Source organism: Balaenoptera acutorostrata, chromosome 11, assembly GCF_949987535.1.
Source record: "Balaenoptera acutorostrata chromosome 11, mBalAcu1.1, whole genome shotgun sequence".
Taxonomy (NCBI): Eukaryota; Metazoa; Chordata; class Mammalia; order Artiodactyla; family Balaenopteridae; genus Balaenoptera; species Balaenoptera acutorostrata.
In genome coordinates this window covers 86,323,021-86,344,048 of record NC_080074.1, presented here as the reverse complement: position 1 = coordinate 86,344,048, position 21,028 = coordinate 86,323,021, and the positions used below count along the sequence as shown (strand labels likewise).

Here is a 21,028-nt window from a genome sequence, read left to right as displayed (position 1 = left end):
AAAAAGATGAGATAAACATGAGATAAACATGAAATAATTAGCATTATAAAATATCTTCCTAATTATGGTGGTTTTCGTCTACCATCCTTGGCTACAGGCCAAATATACAGAAGGGCTAAGTAATCATTAATGACAGTAGATAGAATTCCCTTTTAAATAGTCTTGATGATACCACAATTTTGTGCCCCACTGCTTGTCAGTTCTGATTAAATCATTGGTATTTCTATCTCGGGATATGGATAATGGAGAAGCTGTAATAAGAATTGGAGAAATAGGGACTTCCTTGGTGGCGCAGTGGTTAAGAATCCGCCTGCCAATGCAGGGGACACAGGTTCGAGCCTTGGTCCGGGAAGATACCACATGCTGCGGAGCAACTAAGCCCATGCACCGCAACTACTGAGTCTGCTCTCTAGAGCCCATGAGCCACAACTCCTGAGCCCGTGCTCTAGAGCCCACGAGCCACAACTACTGAAGCCCATGCGCCTAGAGCCCATCCTCTGCAACGAAGAGAAGCCTGCGCACCACAAGGAAGAGTAGCCCCTGCTCGCAGCAGCTAGAGAAAGCCTGCATGCAGCAACGAAGACCCAATGCAGCCATAAATAAATAAATAAACAAGTAAACAAATAAATGGAATTGGAAAAATATTAGCTGCTTTGTTTTTGTTATTTCCTTATTTTTATATCACTAATACTTTATTTTTATATCACTAATACTTTATTTTTTTTAATTTAACTATAGTTGATTTAAAATACTGTTTAGTTTCAGGTATACAGCTTCAGATTCTTTTCCATTATAGGTTATTACAAGATATTGAATATAGTTCCTGTGCTATACAGTAAATCCTTATTGTTTATCTATTTTATATGTAGTGGTGTGTATCTGTTAATCCCATACTCCTGATTTATCCCTCCCCTTCCCTTTTCCCCTTTGGTAACCGTAAGTTTGATTTCTATGTTTGTGAGTCTTTTTCTGTTTTGTAAATAAGTTGATTTGTGTTATTTTTTAGATTCCATATACAAGAGATATCATATAATATTTGTCTTTGTCTGAGTTACTAATCTCTAGGTCCATCCGTGTTGATGCAAATGGAAATATTTCATTCTTTTTTGTGGCTGAGTAATATTCCATTGTGTGTGTGTGTGTGTGTGTGTGTGTGTGTGTGTGTGTGTGTGTATCTCCACATCTTCTGTTGATGGGCACTTGGGTTGTTTCTGTGTCTTAGCTATTGTAAATAGTGCTGCTATGAACATTGGGGTGCATGTATCTTTTCAAATTAGATTTTTCATCTCTTCTGGATATATGCCCAGGAGTGAGATTGCTGGATCATATGGTAACTCTATCCTCAGTTTTTTAAGGAAGCTCCATACTGTTCTCCATAGTGGCTGTACCAATTTACATTCCCACCAATAGTGTAGGAGGGTTCCCTTTTCTCCACACTCTCTCCAGAATTTATTATTTGTAGACTCTTTGATGATATATGCTTTGAATTTTGTTTGTGTTTGTTTTATTCTGTTTGCAGAAATCTTTTAAAGCTAGTTGTCCCTTTTTCAAGGATTATCAATTAACACTGGCTGACATAATCTACAAAGCCCCTTAACCAGGCTCATACAAATTGTCACAGTCACAACCCCCTCTGCGGAAAGAGGACGAATGCTCAAGGCTGCACAGGAGACCCCTCCCCTGCCCTGCCTCGGGACACTCAGTGCTCAAAGTCAGTGACAGTGTAACCCTCTGATGGACTGAGTAGATGGTGCCCCATGTGAGTTAAATATATGTACAATTTCATTTTTTCCTACATGTTAGAAAAAACATAAATATAATCAATGCTTCTGACACCCCAGTGGTCTCTGTTGCACATCCTGGGGGTACACACCCACCTTGAAAGCACTGGGCTCACAGACAAAGTGCAGACTCCTGAGCTCGGCGGATTCTGCAAATTCTGAAGCTTTCTCTCCCTTCCTGCCCTTCCTCTCGCCCTCATTGGCACTTCTCATTTTCCTTCATACACAGAAGAAATCCTTAGCATGTCAAGTCTCTACACTAGGGTCATCTTGACGTACCCTAAAAAGGAGTGACAGAAGGACAGAGAAACAGACACCTGAAGATTCTAGGTAGAAAGATAAGAAATTTCATTTCATGTTTGGAAACAATTATGCTTATAATATTGCATTTTATAGAAATAGAACCACATATCAACTTCTGAGAGGGAGAAATTAATCCTAACTAAATGAGGCTTGTTTTTTAAAATCCAGAGTATTAGATCCTGGATTGCTTTAGAGAACATTCTGTTTTCCACCGAAAGCAGCTGCTCCGCTTTTAAGAGTACAAATTAATCTACTTTGAGGAAATTAACAGCAGAAAGAAAAGGCCTTGGGCCACGACCAAGGTAGATGTATTAAGTTTTTTTTTTTTTTTTTTTTAACAAGTTGATTAGAGCAGACGGGTAAATTTCGCCTGTTTCTTTTTTTTTTTTTAATACTTTATTTATTTATTTTATTTATTTATTTATTTATGACTGTGTTGGGTCTCTTAGTTTTTCGTATGAGGGCTTTCTCCAGTTGCGGCAAGCGGGGGCCATCCTTCATCGCGGTGCGGGGGCCGCTCTTCATCGCGGTGCGCGGGCCCCTCACCATCGCGGACCCCCCCCCTCCCCCCCCCTCCCCCCCCCCCCCGCTGCGGGGCACAGGCTCCAGACGCGCAGGCTCAGTAGCTGTGGCTCACGGGCCCAGTTGCTCCGCGGCATGTGGGATCCTCCCAGACCAGGGCTCGAACCCGTGTCCCCTGCATTGGCAGGCAGATTCTCAACCACTGCACCACCAGGGAAGCCCAGATGTATTAAGTTTTATTCATGTTTGTTAAGTATACTATTTACAGTAGAATCCACAACATACTCCCATTAAGATAAACTAATTTTAATAAGTACATGATAAGTAGGAAAAATGAGGAGTGGTTGATGATTGACATGAGCAAAAGATACACAGCAAAGGAAAATTAGGTATTTTGGAATACAGTGAACTTTTGGAAAAAGTTAATGAAAATGCCTTTCCTGTGAATGTAATATATGTTCAAGAAAATGTAAAATACTAACTTCTCTCAGATACGTCCCTTTGGCTGTAAGTTGTGCCATTCCCTATCAGAACTGTGAACAGGGCACTTATCACCACCTGCTCTCTGAGATCATTCCAAGTATGCAAGAGGACTGCAAACAAACGGGAGGAGAGGCCGTCAAGCTTTCTCGAGGTGAAAAGGCCAAGGGCACGCCTTGTACATCTGTCATTTCCAGCATGCTTTCTGTAAACCTCAGATACTCTAATTTTCATGTGGAAAGATAAGGCACAGAAAGAACAGTGCCGTGTGTCTGTCACCTGGATGAATAACGGCTGCCTTCTTCAATGTTCCTCGCCAGGCGGGACGATTCATCAATCAGAGTCAGGGGGTGGAAGAGGCAAGGCTTTTCAACAAAAGTTGTCATTGCTCCTGCTGCCTCGGTCTTAAACATAGTCCAAATTCAGACTATCACAACACATGGCAAAACTTCCTGTTTCTAATGCCATTCTCCACCCCAGAGGAGAAACAGCAGTAAGACAAAGAAGTGAAGCCCGACAGTGGGTTTCTGAGGACTTAATTTTAAAAGGTTTTATTGACACATCCTCTGAACTGTCCATTTCTTTGTGCTCTGGTGGTTTGCTGGGCAATTTGGAGTGAATGAAAGAAAAGCTTTTCTCCTGTAGCATGGGAGAAGCCTGTTGAGAAAAGGGAGATGGGAAAAGAGAACTGGCAATATGCTTGTCCCACGGATGTTTTCCTGCCGGCAGAGCTTGGGAAAGAGTTAAATAAAGGTTAAGAACCTGGGAGATGATTGGCTTCCTAATACTTGTGTGTCCTGTGTACTGTTTTGGAAAGTCTTCCTGTATCCCCAGGGGTGTGAATTCTGCAGGTTGGAGATGCTAGTTTAACCTTACATTTACTAGAGCAGTTATGACGTTTGCTTGCTTGCTTTATTTATTTGTTTGTTTGTTTGTTTATTTATGGCTGTGTTGGGTCTTCGTTTCTGTGCGAGGGCTTTCTCTAGTTGTGGCAAGCGGGGGCCACTCTTCATCGCGGTGCGCAGGCCTCTCACTATCGCGGCCTCTCTTGTTGTGGAGCACAGGCTCTAGAGCGCAGGCTCAGTAATTGTGGCTCACGGGCCCGGTTGCTCCGCGGCATGTGGGATCTTCCCAGACCAGGGCTCGAACCCGTGTGCCCTGCATTGGCAGGCAGATTCTCAACCACTGCGCCACCAGGGAAGCCCTATGACGCTTCTTTACGGTCTTTAACTGTCCGGGCAGGGACTTCATCCTCTTTGGATTTCCAGTGCTTAGTACACGGCCAGGCAACTGTGTGAACCTCAAAAAATATTTTCTGAATAGATTGATTGAATGTATAAATCCACCATGTTTTTGTTTAAATTAAAAAAAGATATAATGGATGTTAACTAAACTTATTGTGACAATAAAAAAAAAATGGACAGATAAGCTGATTTGTTTTACACACACATGCATATAGGGAGAGAAGGAGAAAGAGTAGAAAACAGATACCTAAGTAAACTCAATTGTGTTAGGCATAAAAGAATCAAAGATAGATTTTAAAGTGGCCATTTGTTCAGGCTCTGTGTCATAGATATATTGAACCTTACTTACTAAAACTGCCTTTACCTATTTACAAGATATTTTGCCTACCTCCCCTAACTTCCACACATTTCTGAATAGAAATGCCCCTCGGAACTTTTTCTTAATCTCACTAAGTCATGCGTTCCGAGTTCATTGCAAGATTTTGTTTCAAGCTCTAGCTCTGTTATCTAGGAGATCTATAACCTTGGGCAAATCTCCTTGTGTCTCTGAACCTCACGTTAATTTCTGAACCTCAGCCACCTTCCCTACAGAGGTAAAACGGAAATATGTAAGTTAGAGCATTTTGCAAACATGAACAGAATATGTTATAGTTGTTTCTTTTTTCTAATATCAGGTTATCGAGTTTGTAGGGAGACCCTATAACACAGCGGTAAAGCACACAGACTCTGGAGTGACATTGCTGGATTCAGTGGCTCTGCAAGCTTGGTATAGTTACTAAACCTTTCTGTGTCTCAATTTTTCCACTTGTGAAATGCTAATAATAGAGTATTCATGAGGACTAAATGAGGTAATTCACATAAAGCCTGTGCTGGCACGTAGTAAGCTCTCACTCCGTTAGTTATAAGTATTGCAGTGAAGATTCATATTGAATCTTCACATCTGAGAAATATTTGAGAAAATTTGGCATCTGTGAAAGTGGAATTATTTCTAATTTTATGGAGATGAAAGGATCCACAGGACTTTCACCTCGCTACACACAGACTTTGTGGCATGGCTTCCTTGCAACCCTGCTGCCTGGCTGAGAAGGGGTGGTTTGACCTTAGATGCCCATAAATCCTCCTGGCAAATTGACCACTCCCATGTGGCTAGCACTTCTACTGTTGTACTAAGAGGTCCACTGGCTTTTTAGCCCTTCCTCAGATTACTGGAGCAACATACAGAAAAACCAGTTTTCCATTAGGGTTCCTTCAGTGTTTGGATTTGGTGCAGTCCTCAAGTGAATTAAAACTCGTTTCCTCAAAAAGCCTGGTTAATTTATTTCTCTGCTTTTAAAAATTGGTATGGAAGCTCTTTCTCACTAATGATGACAGCATACATTTTCCCCACTAAAGTAAGCCCAATATATATATGGCAGTCTCAATTTACCAAACAGATATATCATAGGACAGGGGACCCCAACCACCAGGCCACGGACCGGTACCAGCCTGTTAGGAACCGGGCTGCACAGCAGGAGGTGAGCGGTGGGTGAGCGAGGAAAGCTTCATCTGTATTTCGCTCGCATTACCGCCTGAGCTCTGCCTCCTGTCAGATTAGAGGCGGCATTAGATTCTCATAGGAGCTCGAACCGTACTGTGAACTGCGCATGTGAGGGATCTAGGTTGTGCGCTCCTTATGAGAATCTAATGCCTGATGATCTGAGGTGGAGCTGAGGTGGTGATGCAAGCGCTGGGGAGCGGCTGCAAATACAGATTATCATTAGCAGAGAGGTCTGACCGCACAGAGACCATAATAAATCAATTGCTTGCAGACTCATATCAAAACCCTATCAGTGAGTGGCAAGTGAAAACAAGCTCAGGGCTCCCACTGATTCTGCACTATGGTGAGTTGTATAATTATTTCATTATATATTACAGTGTAATAATAATAGAAATAAAGTGCACAATAAATGTAATGCACTTGAATCATCCTGAAACCATCCCCCCACCCCAGGGCTGTGGAAAAATTGTCTTCCATGAAACCGGTCCCTGGTGCCAAAAAGGTTGGGGAGCGCTCTCATAGGGTTTCTACAATGCAAAAGTTTTGCCACAAATGGCTTTTATTTATTAAAAAAAAATTTTTTTTTATTGAAGTAGAGTTGATTTACAATGCTGTGTTAATTACTGCTGTACAGCAAAGTGACTCAGTTATACACATATAGACATTTTTTAAAATATTCTTTATGGTTTACCACAGGATATTGAATATAGTTCCCCGTGCTACACAGTAGGACCTTGCTGTTTATCCATTCTAAATGTAATAGTTTGCACCTACCAACCCCAAACTCCCAGTCCGTCCCTCTCCCTCCCTCCTCCCCCTTGGCAACCACAAGTCTGTTCTCTATGTCTGTGAGTCTGTTTCTGTAGATAGGTTCATTTGTGCCGTATTTTAGATTCCACATATAAGTGATAATATATGATATTTGTCTTTCTCTTTCTGACTTACTTCACTTAGTATGATAATCTGTAGTTGCATCAATGTTGCTGCAAATGGCATTGTTTCGTTCTTTTTTATGGCTGAGTACAGATTTTAAAAAGCAGTTTAGGGCTTGCCTGGTGGCGCAGTGGTTGAGAGTCTTCCTGCCGGTGCAGGGGACACGGGTTCGAGCCCTGGTCTGGGAGGATCCCACATGCCGCGGAGCGACCAGGCCCGTGAGCCACAACTACTGAGCGTGCGCATCTGGAGCCTGTGCTCCGCAACAAGAGAGGCCGTGATAGTGAAAGGCCCGCGCACCGCGATGAAGAGTGGCCCCCACTTGCTGAAACTGGAGAAAGCCCTCGCACAGAAACGAAGACCCAACACAGCCATAAATAAATAAATAAATAAATAAATAAATAAATAAATAAATAAACCCAAAGTTTAAAAAAAAAAAATGTAAGCTGAAATATTAAAAAAAAAAAAAAAAAAAAAAAGCAGTTTACGGGGCTTCCCTGGTGGCGCAGTGGTTGAGAATCTGCCTGCCAATGCAGGGGACACGGGTTCGAGCCCTGGTCTGGGAAGATCCCACATGCCGCAGAGCAACTAAGCCCGTGTGTCACAACTACTGAGCCTGCGCGTCTGGAGCTTGTGCTCCGTAACAAGAGAAGCCGCGATAGTGAGAGGCCCGCGCACCGCGATGAAGAGTGGCCCCCGCTCGCCGCAACTAGAGAAAGTCCTCGCACAGTAACGAAGACCCAACACAGCCAAAAAAATAAATAAATTTATAAAAAAAAAAAAAGCAATTTACTCTGTGTATTTGAGTATGGTTAGTTTACAAAATATAAGTAGATATTATGACTTTACAATAATGCAGCCATCTACTGTGTAAAAATAGGCTTAGCAGTAAAGAATTGCATTTCTCATACACTCTACCTTCTGCCATAGAAAAAGATGTTTTTAAAAGTGTGAGCATGTAAAAAAGCTTACATGTTTTTTTTAAATTGAGGTATAGTTGACATATAACATTATATTAGTTTCAAGTGTACAACATGATTCTATATTTGTGTGTATTGTGAAATGATCACCACAATAAGTCTAGTTAACATCTGTCACCATACATAGTTAACAGAAATTTTTTTTCTTGTGCTGAGAATTTTTAAGATCTGCTCTCTTAGCAACTTGCAAATAGGCAATACAGCATTGTTAACTATAGTTATCATGCTGCACATTACATCCCCAGGACTGACTGATTTATTTTATAACTGGAACTTTGTACATTTTGGCCCCCTTCACCCATTTTGCCCAGCCCCCAACCCCACCTCTGGCAACCACCAATCTGTTTCTGTATCTATGAGCTTGGTTTTGCTTGTTTGTTTATTTGTTTGTTTGCTTGTTTTTAGATTCCACATATGAGTGAGATTATACAGTATTTTTCTTTCTCTGTCTGACTTAATTTCAGATAGAATAATGCCCTCAAGGTCCATCCATGTTGTTGCAAATGGAAAGATTTCTTTCTTTCTTGTGGCTGAATAATATTCCAGTGTGTGTGTCTGTGTGTGTGTGTGTGTGTGTGGGTGTGTACTACAATTTCTTTATCCATTCATCTGTTGATGGACACTTGGGTTGCTTCCATATCTTGGTATTATAAATAGTGCTGCAGTGAACATAGGGGTGCATAAATAGTGGGCAGCTAATAAACAACAAACATTTATTTCTCACAGTTCTTGAGGCAGGAAGCCCAGGATCATGGTACCAACATGACCGGTGAGGGCCTTCTTTGGGGATGCAGACTTTTTGTTGTGTCCCAGGTGGTAGAGCGGCAAGGGATCTCTCTTGAGCCTCTTTTATAAAGTACTAATCCCAGGCGTGAGAGCTTAGTCCCCTTCCAAAGGACCCACCTACTACTATTATCACCTTTGGGGGTTAGGATTCAACATGTGAATGCTGGGGGGACACATTCAGACCACAAAAAAAAACTCCCAAGTTATTTCATATTTGTTAAGTGATGAAACACACAGCCATACACACACCCCCCCACACACATTTTAGTGAAAGATGCAGGTGTCTTTATAAGCTGGTGTGTGAACCTGTTGTTCTCACCAAATGAGTCATCAAAGATTTGAGAGTTAATTTACGTGAGCGGATGTGTCAGTGTTACTTTGACCAAAAGACATGAGCATGCACACAGAACACAAGGTGTTCCTCATATAAACAATGAACATACTGCATAATAACAAACACCCTCCATCAGACACATTTATATCAGGCCCTTAATCCCACACATGTTTCATACAACAACACTATAAGGTAGGTATTATTATCATTATAAATTCCATTTTGCAGATGAGAAAATTGGAAAAAGTGTGATGATTTGCTAGGATGATGTGCAGGACTCAGTGCTCACAGCTGTGATTTGTTACAGGATGAAAAAGGACCAAAGGCAGATGAGCAAAGGGAAAAGTCACGTGGGACAAAGCCCAGAGGAAATCAGGTGCAAGCTTCCAAGGGTCCTCTCCCAGCAGAGTCACACAGGATGCGCTTCGTTCCTTCAGCAACATGTTGCAGCAACACATGTGAAATGTCATCTACCAGGGAAGCGCAGTAGAGACTCAGTGCCCGAGGTTTTTATCGGGGGCTGGCCATGTAGGCACCCTCTACCAGCACATACAAATTTCAGACTCCCAGAAGGAAATGGATGTATGGCAGAAAGCACATTGTACAAATAGTTTAGGTACAGTAAGCCACTCTTATCAGGGAACTGTGGGAACCCTCTGGAAATTCAAGTTCCCAGACACCAAGGGCCAGCCTTGCCAGTAGACGTTTCCAAGACTAGCAATCTCAGATCTACTTCATTAATGCTTTTATGCACAGGAGTAGACCTGATCAACTGTGGAGAGGTTGTCATTGAGGGCAAAAGCCATGAAGTATCCGAGTGAAGTTCTCATGTTCACTTTGGAGATAACCAAACTGTATATCAGAAAGGCAGATTGCCTTGACCAAAGTCACATCTAAAAAGAGGCAGCTTTTTGGCTGGCCATCCATGGTTAAGACTCTGCGCTTCCAATGCAGGGGACACGGGTTGGATCCCTTGTGGGGGAACTGAGATCCCACATGCCGCGTGGCACGGCCAAAAGAAAAAATAAATAAATAATAAAATAAAATAAAATGAGGCAGTGCTGGTACTAGAACCCAAGTCTTCAGACCACACAGAGCACTTAACAGATGTGAAAGTAGAAAGCAGTCTGTGTAGTCTATGCCCATCTCTGCAGTAACTGGGGATCTTGATCAATTTGTTTAATTTTTACTAATTCGCTGTTAGATTTTATTACAAAATGAACAAAACAATACAAGTTGATTTTGCACAGGTAGCTTTTTGGTCTAAATGATGGCATGATTAGAGCACTAGGTATTTTCAATCAGGTACGTTTGTAACTTACTCTCTCATTTCCTCCCTTTTCTAGACTGAGAATTTATTGAAAAATATTATAATTTTTAATAACTTATAATAAAATAACAAATTACGAGAGAGGAGAGAGAGAAAGGGAAACCTCTTCTTTACATGAGAATGCCAACGGACCAATGCTGAGAATGATATAATTACATCAGTCAAGGGATCCTAAAATCATCAGATGAAAGGTGGTTGGAGAATGAGATATTCACAGTCTCAAAGTATCATGCCACAGATTACATACTAATTAAAAAAGGGGAGGGAATTCCCTGGTGGTCCAGTGGTTAGGACTTGGTGCTTTCACTGCCGTGGCCTCGGTTCAGTCCCTGCTTGGGGAACTAAGATCCTGCAAGCCACGTGATGCAGCCAAAAATAATAATAGTTTTAAAAATTAAAAAATTTTAAAAATAAAAAGGGGGAAATATCCCTTTACAAGGAGAGAAGTCCTGGCCATCACCTTCACCAAGTGATCAAACTTAACATGTTCATAGAGGTACCAGTAAACATTATGTGTCTCCTGATGGGAGGCAATGAGGACACAATCTCACCTCAGTGGTATTCTTACCGAGGGGTTTAACCTGGACCCAAAAGAAAAAACTAGACAAATCCAGAATGTGGCGACATCCTACAAGACAACTGGCTGAAATCTTCAAAACAGACAGTGTCATGAAAAAGAACAGCAGCAAAAAAGGGATAGTTCTAGGCTGGAAAGAGACAAATGCAATGTGTAAACAACAAAACCAATAAGCACAAAGCTATGAAAGATATTCTGAGGCCAGCTGGAACAAACAGCACATGGGCTGGAAATGATCTCACTGCAGTAATTTTAATTTTCTTAAGTGTGCTGTTTGGAGAATGTCCCTATTCCTGGGACATGAAGTATTTTGGGTGAGAAGTATCATCACAGCTGGAATTTATTTTCATATGATTCATCACTTGAGAGAAAGATAAAGCACATGAAAAGCTTAACCACTGATGAATCTAGATAAAGGGCATACAGGTTGTTTTTTGCATATCCTTTCATCTCTACAGTAAGTGTGATGGTGGCTAATTTTATGTGTCAACTTGGCTAGGCTATGGTGCCCATTTGTTTGGTCCAATATAAGTCTAGATGTTACTGTGAAGGTAGTTTTTAGATGTGATTAGCAGTTAAATCAGCAGACTTTGAGTAAACCAGATCACCCTCCGTAGTGTGGGCGAGCCACAACGAATCAGTTGAAGGCCTTAAGAGGAAAAAAAAGAATATGTTTTCCAGAAGAAGGAATTTGGTCTCAAGACTGCAACACAGAAACCCTGCTTGAGTTTGTAGCCTACCTGGTCTGTCCTGCAAATTTCAGACTTGGGACTACAGCTTCAACTCTTACCAGAATTTCCAACCTGCCAACTTGCCCTCTAGATTTTGAACTTGCAAGCTCACACAATCGCATGAGCCAATTCCTTAGCCTAAACCTCTCTCTCCATGTATGTTCTATTGGTTCTATTTCTCTGGAGAGCCCTGCCTAATGCAGTAGGTTTGGAAGTCCTCTAAAAAAAAAGTTGTGGAGAAATCATAAAAATTCATACATATATATAAATTTTTCACTTGTCTGTAAAATGTGGGACAGAATGATTAAAAAACACATACAACCTTTAAACCCCATTTCAACTGAGTTACAATCTTCATCCCCTTATTAAAAATTTTGCATAAACAATAGTTATTTGTTTTAAATTTCAGCTCTTCAAGAAAGATAAATACTATATGATATCGCTTATATGTGGAATCTAAAAAATATAACAAACTAGTGAATATAAAATTAAAAAAGCAGACTCACAGATAAGAGAACAAACTATGGTTACCAGTGGGTGGGCGGACAATACAGGGGTGGAGAGGGGGAGGTACAAACTACTGGGTGTAAGACAGGCTGGAGGATGTGTTGTGCAACACGGGGAATAGAGCCAGTATTCTGTAATAACTGTAAATGGAAAGCAATCTTTAAAGATTGTGTAAAAATAAAAAATTAAATTGAAAAAAATTTCATGGAATTCCCTGGTTGTCCAGTGGTTAGGACTCTGTGCTCTCACTTCCCAGGGCCCGGGTTCAATCCCTGGTCGAGAAACTGAGATCCCACAAGTTGTGTGGTGTGGCCAAAAAAAAAAGAAAAAGAAAAAGAAAAGAAAAAATTTCAGCTCTTTGGTGACGACGAAATGACCAAAAATCCAATTATGGGGGAAAAAAAGGAGAACTCAAGGTGACTTATATAGACAAGCTCTATGTAACAGTACTGGGAAAACTGAGAATATTATTATTTATCCTTAAAATATTTGTCTGAGATTCCAATTAAACGTGGTGGAATACAAGACCATTTCTCCACAATCCTTCCAGAAACTCACTGAAACAATAGTATTTTTTAAAGTGCAATCCATAAGAGAAAGAGAATAGGAGACGATAGTACCGAGTGACGTCAACCATTCTGGAAGGCAGAAAGCGGAAAGTGAGAAATCACCAACTCTGTAGCCTAGAAGGAACTGAAACCACATTGCAAAGGAGACACTGAAGAAAATCTGATTTCCTTCACAGAAGCTGAGACTCAGAAGAGAGGCACCAGGGATTTTAAAAGGTAAAGCTGAAGTAGGGAGTTTTGATAAAAATCTGCATAACCATTACTGAATGGCATTAACTTGGGATGAGTACAATCAGTAAGAGTTTTATTTTTCTCTCACCACCACCCTCAACCCCACTTTTTAAAACCTAGCTCCCCATGTGGAGATGACCAGGCTGATCCTGTTGTGTTCCCAGTCACTTTTAAGTATGAGTCCAATCTCATTTCCAAGTATTTAAAAGACCCAGTATGAACTGAAATGAAACTTTCATGTCACATTGACGGCTGTTTCTCCCTGATCAGCCCTCACCCCAAACCCAGCAGCTGGAATGTGGCCTCTTATTTTTTTACCACTCTCCTTGTTCCATCTTCTCTCCACTCCCCAGCTGCAATTTCTGGATCCCCCAGGGTCATGTGCACCAGCAACAAGAGGAAACGGGAACACACTTGTCTAGGATCATTATATGCTGGCATTGCCCTCCCCCCAGCCCCATGGCAAATGGTCAAATGCTGGCTTTTTATAGCATCATAGGGCATCTATGGATGCTTCACATACCTGTCTTCTCTTACCGCCCCACCAAAGGAGACCTCTGCCCTGCAGTTCCCCACTGCAGTAGTGCACACCCTGCCTCACCTCCGATGGGGCCCCTTCAGCTCTGGCGCTGGCATTATAACCCCTAAGCAGCCTCTGACAGCTGGCCTCTCCTTGCTCCAGAAAGCAGCCTTCTTGGACAGGATCCTTTCTGGGTGCTTCTGATACGGCTCCTTTCCTAAGAGTCCTCATGGCTCATGGCATCTTTGCCCCACAAAACTCTGGAATTGTAAACTGCATCCTCTGAAGACCCCTCTCTTGACTCTTCCATCACAGGCAGCACCAGCCAGCCTTGACTGACCCAGGGGAGAGTCAGACACTGGTATATACCCCGCACCCCAAATGCCAGGGAACACAAATAAAGTGTGCTCAAGAAATCTCCAGGCTCTACTCCAGACCCTTTCAGCAAAGGGACCCACTGATCTCCTCACATAGTTTTTGGTGAGGATCCTGTAGGAGAGATGGGAGTATCCCTCCTTCCCTCCTCCAGGGTAAAGGAGGGGAAATGCCAAGCACACCTTGCTTGGCCAACAATTTTTTTTCCAAATAATGCTTTTCTTCCCTGCCTGCTCAATCTCCAGCCTTCTGTTAAATATAAATTGGAGATAAGTAATGAGTTAAAAGTTTATAGAACTAATTTTGCTGTCCTTTAGGAAGTTCTTTGGATACATCAAAAATGTCTGCTTGGAATGTATAGGTACTTGTCTCTCTGTGTTCCCTGCAGTATCTGCTGGGGATTGGTTCCAGGACGCCCCCTCAGATACCAAAATCCGAGGATGCTCAAGTCCCTTATATAAAACCACGTAGTACAGTCATGGATATGGAGGGTTGACTCTACTAGAGCCTCAGTGGAGATCATGGTCCCATTTAACATCCTGTCTTACCCATATAAGGTTCATATACACCTACCACTGGGGGTCCACACCCACCTAGCCCAGCCAGGTAACTACTTCTTCCTAATTCCAGCAGGAAATGAGAGATTTATTCACTGGAGAAATGAGCCACAAGAGATCCAGGCTTGAGGGAATCTAAACACTTTCCAGGGAAAATAACGAAAATCCACACAGTAAATGATGATACCACTAGTTCCCTACAGTGGTCCACAAAACATAGGCAGAAAGTCCTATGCAGATTGGATGATTCTTCCTGAGAAAACTATATAACGCCCTGAGAAAAGACCTAGAGTTAAGGATAGTTGGGAATCCTCCAGTGAAATGGTCTAGTCACTTCCCTGTGGTCATAAAACTGTGAAATGGACCAGAGAAGGCACCAAGCATGTGTACAGAGCTTCCCAGAGGCTTCTTGCTGCCTCATTCTTAAATATAAATGGGTTGCCACAGATCACCAGATATTTGAAGAAAGCTTCCTACGTGAAAGGTAACCCCCTCCTCCCAAAAAAACAGAAACAAATAAGAGATATAGGGGAGGAGCAATACAGAGAGTATGAAGAAAATGTGTTAATTATAATTAATTTCCTCAGAAATATAGAGAAGATATTTCATCCATGAAACAAGAACATGATGTTATTATTTAAATAATTAGAGAATTTTTAATGGTCTTAGAAATATGAAGACTAAAATTTTTAAAGTCAAGGAAAAGGTTGGAAGATAACATTGATGAAATCTCCCCCCTTCCCAAATTGGACATTCGGGGAGAAATTTTTTTAATTAGAGGATCAGTCAAGGCAGTCTAACAATAAACAAATAGGAGATTAAGAAAAAGAAAAGAAGAAAGAGGAGGGGAAGAAATTATCAAAAGATATATGACCAGAAAATTTCCTAGGATGAAAGGACTCATGTCATTGTAAAGTTTCCAAACACAAGCAATAAAAAGAGATCCTGAATGCTTCTGGAAAGAACAAAAATAGGTTGCATGTAAAAAGGATCTGAAATAAGAGTGCCCTTTGACTTCTCATTAATGACACAGGAAACTAGAAAACAATAGAGTAATTCCTTTAAAATTTGGATGCAAAATCATTTCTAACTCAGAAAGCTGTTCATAATCAAATATCAACCTAGTGTGATAGAACAAAAGCATTTTCAGGCATGCAAGGAATCAAAATATTTACCTCTTATATACTCTTTAATTGGAAAGTACTGAAGGATATGCTCCACACAAATGAGGAAGTAAACTAAGAAAGAGGAAGCCATGAGATTCAGAAATCTGGGGGCCTAACACAGAGGATACAGGATGCCAAGGAGAAGTCTTAGAAAGACAGCTGTGCAGCTGTCCTGGAGAGAAACCAGGACAGATTGGAACAAGAACAAGAAGGGTAGCAGAAATAAAAATAGTCCAGGAAAAATAAAAAAGGACTGACAGATAAATGGATACACTTGACCTATGCAAAATTACAGAGGCTATTTGAGAGTTGGGAATAATTTGTAATAAATACATAGTAAAGTGAGCAAATGGAAGAAAAGAATGCAATAATTAACTACAGGAAAAACAAAAGGTTGTGTAAGAAAAAAAAGTAACCATAATATACTATTTGACTCACCAGTGACTTTTTAAAATGCAGTTCCATCTGTTGCTCAAATGATCCACTGCACTTTGAATAAAATCCACACTCCTTACCATGGCTTAAAGGAGTATTCATGATGTGGCCCTATCATGAAACTTTTCTCCTCTCTCACTAAACTCCAGGAAGTTTAGTAAGCTAACTCTGCTGCTCACTATGCATGGGACGCTACCTCCAGATCACCCCATGGTTTTTCATGGTACTCAGGTCTTAGCACAAAATTCACCTTCTCTGTGAGGCTTTCCCTGACCAGCCAGTATAAATTAGTATTGGCTTCCCCTCAGCTCTATCACTATAACATCACTTCATTTTATTTTCTTGCTACTGCATCACTAATTGAAATATTTTATTTGTTAGCATATGAGAGTAAATTAGAATAACTTTAGTTAATATTTATGTAGTACTTATTTCAAACCACCGATAGAAGGGCTCGACATTTGTTATTTTATTCAATCCTCAGAGCATCCTGTGGGGTAGGTACTATTATTACCACCATTTTATAGATAAGAAAACACACCAGCAGTCTGGTCCCAGATTTTGCTCATAACCATCATGTTACGTGGCCTTTCCCTATGAGTGCCATGAGGGTGTTGACTCTGCCTAGTCTTCATTCTCATAGCCTCAAGACCTTGAGCAGTGCCAGATGCTTACACAGTAAGTACTCCTCAAATGTTTGTTCAATAAATGCATTATAGTAATCTGAAGTCATCATCCTGAGGGAAATGAAAAGAAGGGGGTGGATATTTTTCCTTCTTTGCTATTAGTTATATCACCACATCTCAGTTTTGTTTACCTTTTGGCACCAGCTGCTCTGGTTCTTCTAGTTTTTGGATCTCTTAATCAAGAGATTTCTATCTTCCTTACAGGCTTCGGGTCCTTTGGTGGCTCCATCACGTTACTATTATCTCTCCTTTTCTCTCTCATCCTGTTAACACTGTATTAACTTGTCTGCTACCCAACAACTGAAGGACAAGATGGCCCCGCCCCCTGGTCTGTGCCCAGGGTGAAATGGATGTGATGGTGATTGCTTCTTGGACCAAGTGGATCCAGTGAGTTGCCTAAAGGGCATCTGGAAGACTCATTGATGGAGTGGTGGAGGAAGAGCAGGAAGCTAGAGACCACTCCTCACTGGACCTTTAGTCCATCGAGAAATCCAGAGTGCATACAAGCAGAAAAAGATGATCTGGTCCCAAGGGACACTAAGACAAAACGTTCCAGAGAGGGTTTAGACAGCCAGAGAGCTCAGGTGGCCAGGAAAGGGAGCTCTATAAGAGTGCAACATGTGTTTCCATTTATAGGCCCAAAAGACCCTAAACAAAGTCCCAATAAAATCAACTCATTCCTCTGTCTTTTCCACACCACCACCACCCCACTAGTCCAAGCACCATCACCTCTTCCTGGCATGTCACCACAGTCTCCTAACTCAGCCTCAGCCAGAGCGTGCTTTCCTAATGCTGAATCTCCTCATGTGAGCGTCTTTCATAATCTGAAGAGTCTGAGAATTTCCCAACCCATCAAGACCTGGTTCCTTCGGGCTTAACAGTTCTCCCCTCAACTTATCTCTTTCCTTTTGCATTTTACTGTAATCAGGAAGAAGAAACCAGGCTGCAACTTCAATACTTTGCTTGGAAAATTCAGCTAAATATATCAGTTCATCACTTACAAATTCTGCTTTTCACATAACTGTAATACACAAACCCACTAAGCTTTCTTCTACTATATAATAAGGATCCCCTTTCCTCTGGTTTCCATAAATATATTCTCCAGTACTTTCAGGGCCCTCATCAGCGGTGCTTTTAACATCCATATTTCTAACAATCGGTTCAAGACAATCTAGGCTTTTCTTTTTGTACTCCTCAAATTTCTTCCATCCTCTGCCCAATGCCCAATTCAAAGCCACTTCCACATTTTCAGGTATTTGTTACAGTAGCACCCCATTTCTAGGTGCCAAAATCTATATTCATTTTCTATTGCTGCTGTAACCAATTACCATATATTTTGTGGCATTATCTTACAGTTTTGGAGGTCAGAAGTCCCAAGTCAAGGTATCAGCAGAGCTACATTCCTTCTGGAGGCTGTAGGGTGAGAATCTGTTTCCTTGCCTTTTCCAGCTTGTAGAAGCCACCTGCATTCCTTGGCTCATGGTCCCTTCTCCATCTTCAAAGCAAGCAGTGTAGCATCTTCAAATCTTACTCCCTCGCTCTTTACCCCCAACCTCTGCTTCCATTGTCACATCTCCTTCTCTTCCTGTGACCCTCCTGCCTTCCTCTTGTAGACCTCTGTGATTACACTGGCCCCAACCAGAAAATCAAGGATAATCTCCCCATCTCAAGAGCTATAACTTAGTCATACCTGCAAAATCTCCTTTACCATAAAAGCTTCAGAGGATTGAGCCATGGACATCACTGAGGGTTCATTACTCAGCTTACCACACTCACCAACCACTTATGCTAGGCCAGGTATTGGATTACATGCATTTGCACAGTGGCAAAAAACTGGATATGCTCCTTGCCCTCAAGAAACGTATGATCTGGGGCTTCCCTGGTGGCGCAGTGGTTGAGAATCTGCCTGCCAATGCAGGCCACACGGGTTCGAGCCCGGGTCTGGGAATGATCCCACATACCGCGGAGCAACTAGGCCCGCGAGCCACAACCACTGAGCCTGTGCGTCTGGAGCCTGTGCTCTGCAACAAGAGAGGCCGCGATGGTGAGAGGCCCGCGCACCGCGATGAAGAGTGGACCCCGCTCGCCGCAACTAAAGAAAGCCCTCGCACAGAAACAAAGACCCAACACAGCCATAGATAAAATAAATAAATAAATAAATAAATTAAAAAAAAAAAAAAAGAAACGTATGATCTAGTGGGAGAGTCAGATATCAATCCCAAAACCGTACAGATAATTACACTAGTAAATAACTGTAAATTGCAGTTAGTGCTCTAAAGGACTGGGAATCACTAGGGGGTTGTGAGGTTATCTCTGAGGTGGCGACAATCAGTCTGAGGCTGGCTGAGTGATAAGGAGTCAGCTGGAGACTTCCCTGGTGGTCCAGGGAAGACTCTGCACTCCCAGTGCAAGGTGCCCAGGTTCGATCCCTGGTCAGGGAATTAGATTGTGCATGCATGCCGCAACTAAGAGTTTGCATGCCACAACGAAGATTCCACGTGCCGTAACTAAGACCCGGCGCAGCCTAAATAAATAAAAAAATATTAAAAAAAAAAAAAAAAAAGGAGCCAGCTTGATGGGGCGTAGGAAGAAGGCCTTTAAGGCAGAGGGACCAGCAAGTGCAAAGGCCCGGAAGGAAAAGTTTGGGGGATGAAGGGAGATGGAAACAGTGGTAACAAGGTGAGGCTGCAAAGGTAAGAAGGACCAGATTTTTAGGGGCTTCTAGAGCACGGGAGGGACTTTGGGCTTTATTCAAAGCATAAGAGGAAGGGGTCGAGGAATTTTTGAAGCAGATGACAGATGTGATCACTCTGCTTTGTGAAGAACAGATTAGGGGTGGGAGGTGGGGATAAGCAAGAGGTCAGCAAAAATAGAAACATATATACCCCCTGAAAAGAAGGCAGTAGCTTGAGCTGGGCACATGGTAGATAAAGTGGAGAGAACCAAACTCATGTAAGCTATATCTTGGACCAAAAATAACTGATGGGACTTGGTATAATTTAGTGTCATTCAAAAGTCTGGGTATGACCATAGGTGTGGGTGGATTATGAGGAATGTAGTGCATCAACGGAGATGAGAAATTGAAACGACTGAGATGCAAGAAAGGGGAATGGGCCAGCCATGCACCTTGTAATAATACGAGAAGAGAGGACTTGAGATGGAAGAGAGAATCAGGAGCCAAGTGCTAAAAATCTTCAGTGGTGAATGAGGCAGAGGGACAGCGTGTCTCTCAATGACAGCTATGAGGCAGAGAGAGGGCACAGACTACTAGTATGAGCAGTGGCAAGGGGTTTTATAGGAGCTGTCTGATGTGGAGGCAGCATGGGAGGGTGAAGGAGACCAGCCCCCTCTAATTCAGAGAGGGGAGATAGTAGAGAAAGTGAGTCACCTCCCCTGTAGAGGGAAGTGACCTCACCTGAGGGCAGGAGGAGGAGGAAACATTTAGGAAAGGAGCGGGGGGTGTGCTAACACTGAGTTGCAAAGGGTACTGTGGACGAATTTGGGTGGGAGGTTCTAGTGAGGGTTGAGTCAAGAGAGAAAACCCAGAGCATCAAGAGAGAGTGAAGGATGGAGACATTGTGAGCAAAATGTGATTTGGTGAATTTAACTGATTGCAAGGTTGCCAGTGGTGTGAGTTCTAATAGTTCATTCCTCAAAGATGTTGGGTACTCAGGCCTCTGTATTTACCAGTGGTCTGTAAGGGAGGCCAGGCACGCTTTTCCTCATGGTCTTTTACGGTAAAGGAATGAGTGATTGAATCTAGGTCCAGAAGTCTGGGGTTGGGTGAAAGTGGACCACGTATGTGCCTAAAACACTCTTACTTCCTTGTTCACCTGATCTTCTCTCATGCTTCTGCTCAAACATCACCTCCACTGATTTCAAGCCCTCCCTGATTTCTCTGACTAATCTTTTTCATGTACCACTGTACTTTGTGCAGACTTCTATTGTAACCCGCATTATACTTTATTGTGTTACTTTTTATATATCTCTCTTTCTGAACAGAGCAATTTCTCAAGAGTATGAATAATGCTTGAATTATTTCCATTCGCCTATTACCTGGTATAAAGCCTGGTAGTCTTAGTAAGAGCTACGTGTTTAATTAAATGAAACTCAAGTCAATCATTGTTTGCTAGTCATTATTATAAATGTTAGGTTTCAAGAAGAGTTTGTATACTTTTTTTTTTTGGCTTGTAAACAACAGAAATTTATTTCTTATAGACCTGGAGGCTGGGAAGTTCAAGACCAAGGCAGATTTGGTGTATGGTGAGGGCCCACTTCATAGCTCATAGAAGGCCATCTTCTCTTCTGTATATTCTTAATATAATAGTTACTGTAAAGTTTGTTGTACATATTATGTTTACCTGCTTTCTCAATAGATAATTTAAAAATTTTTTTTAATTTTATATTGGAGTATAGTTGATTTACAGTGTTGTTAGTTTCAGGT

General features: G+C 41.8%; 1 protein-coding gene across 3 annotated transcripts in view; it reads right to left on the bottom strand.

The window, feature by feature from the left end:
- The window catches only part of BCAT1 (branched chain amino acid transaminase 1), a 111,154-nt gene that overhangs the window by 80,116 nt on the left and 10,010 nt on the right, over positions 1-21,028 (bottom strand). For 2 of the 3 annotated variants that reach the window (XM_057556666.1, XM_057556667.1), the window contains exon 2: positions 1,878-2,061. The exons of the other annotated variant lie outside the window; for it this stretch is intronic. In XM_057556666.1, coding sequence (XP_057412649.1) covers positions 1,878-1,994 — 117 coding nt within the window. In that variant the 5' untranslated portion in view covers positions 1,995-2,061. The remainder of the gene's footprint in view (positions 1-1,877; positions 2,062-21,028) is intronic. 3 annotated transcript variants of the gene reach the window in all.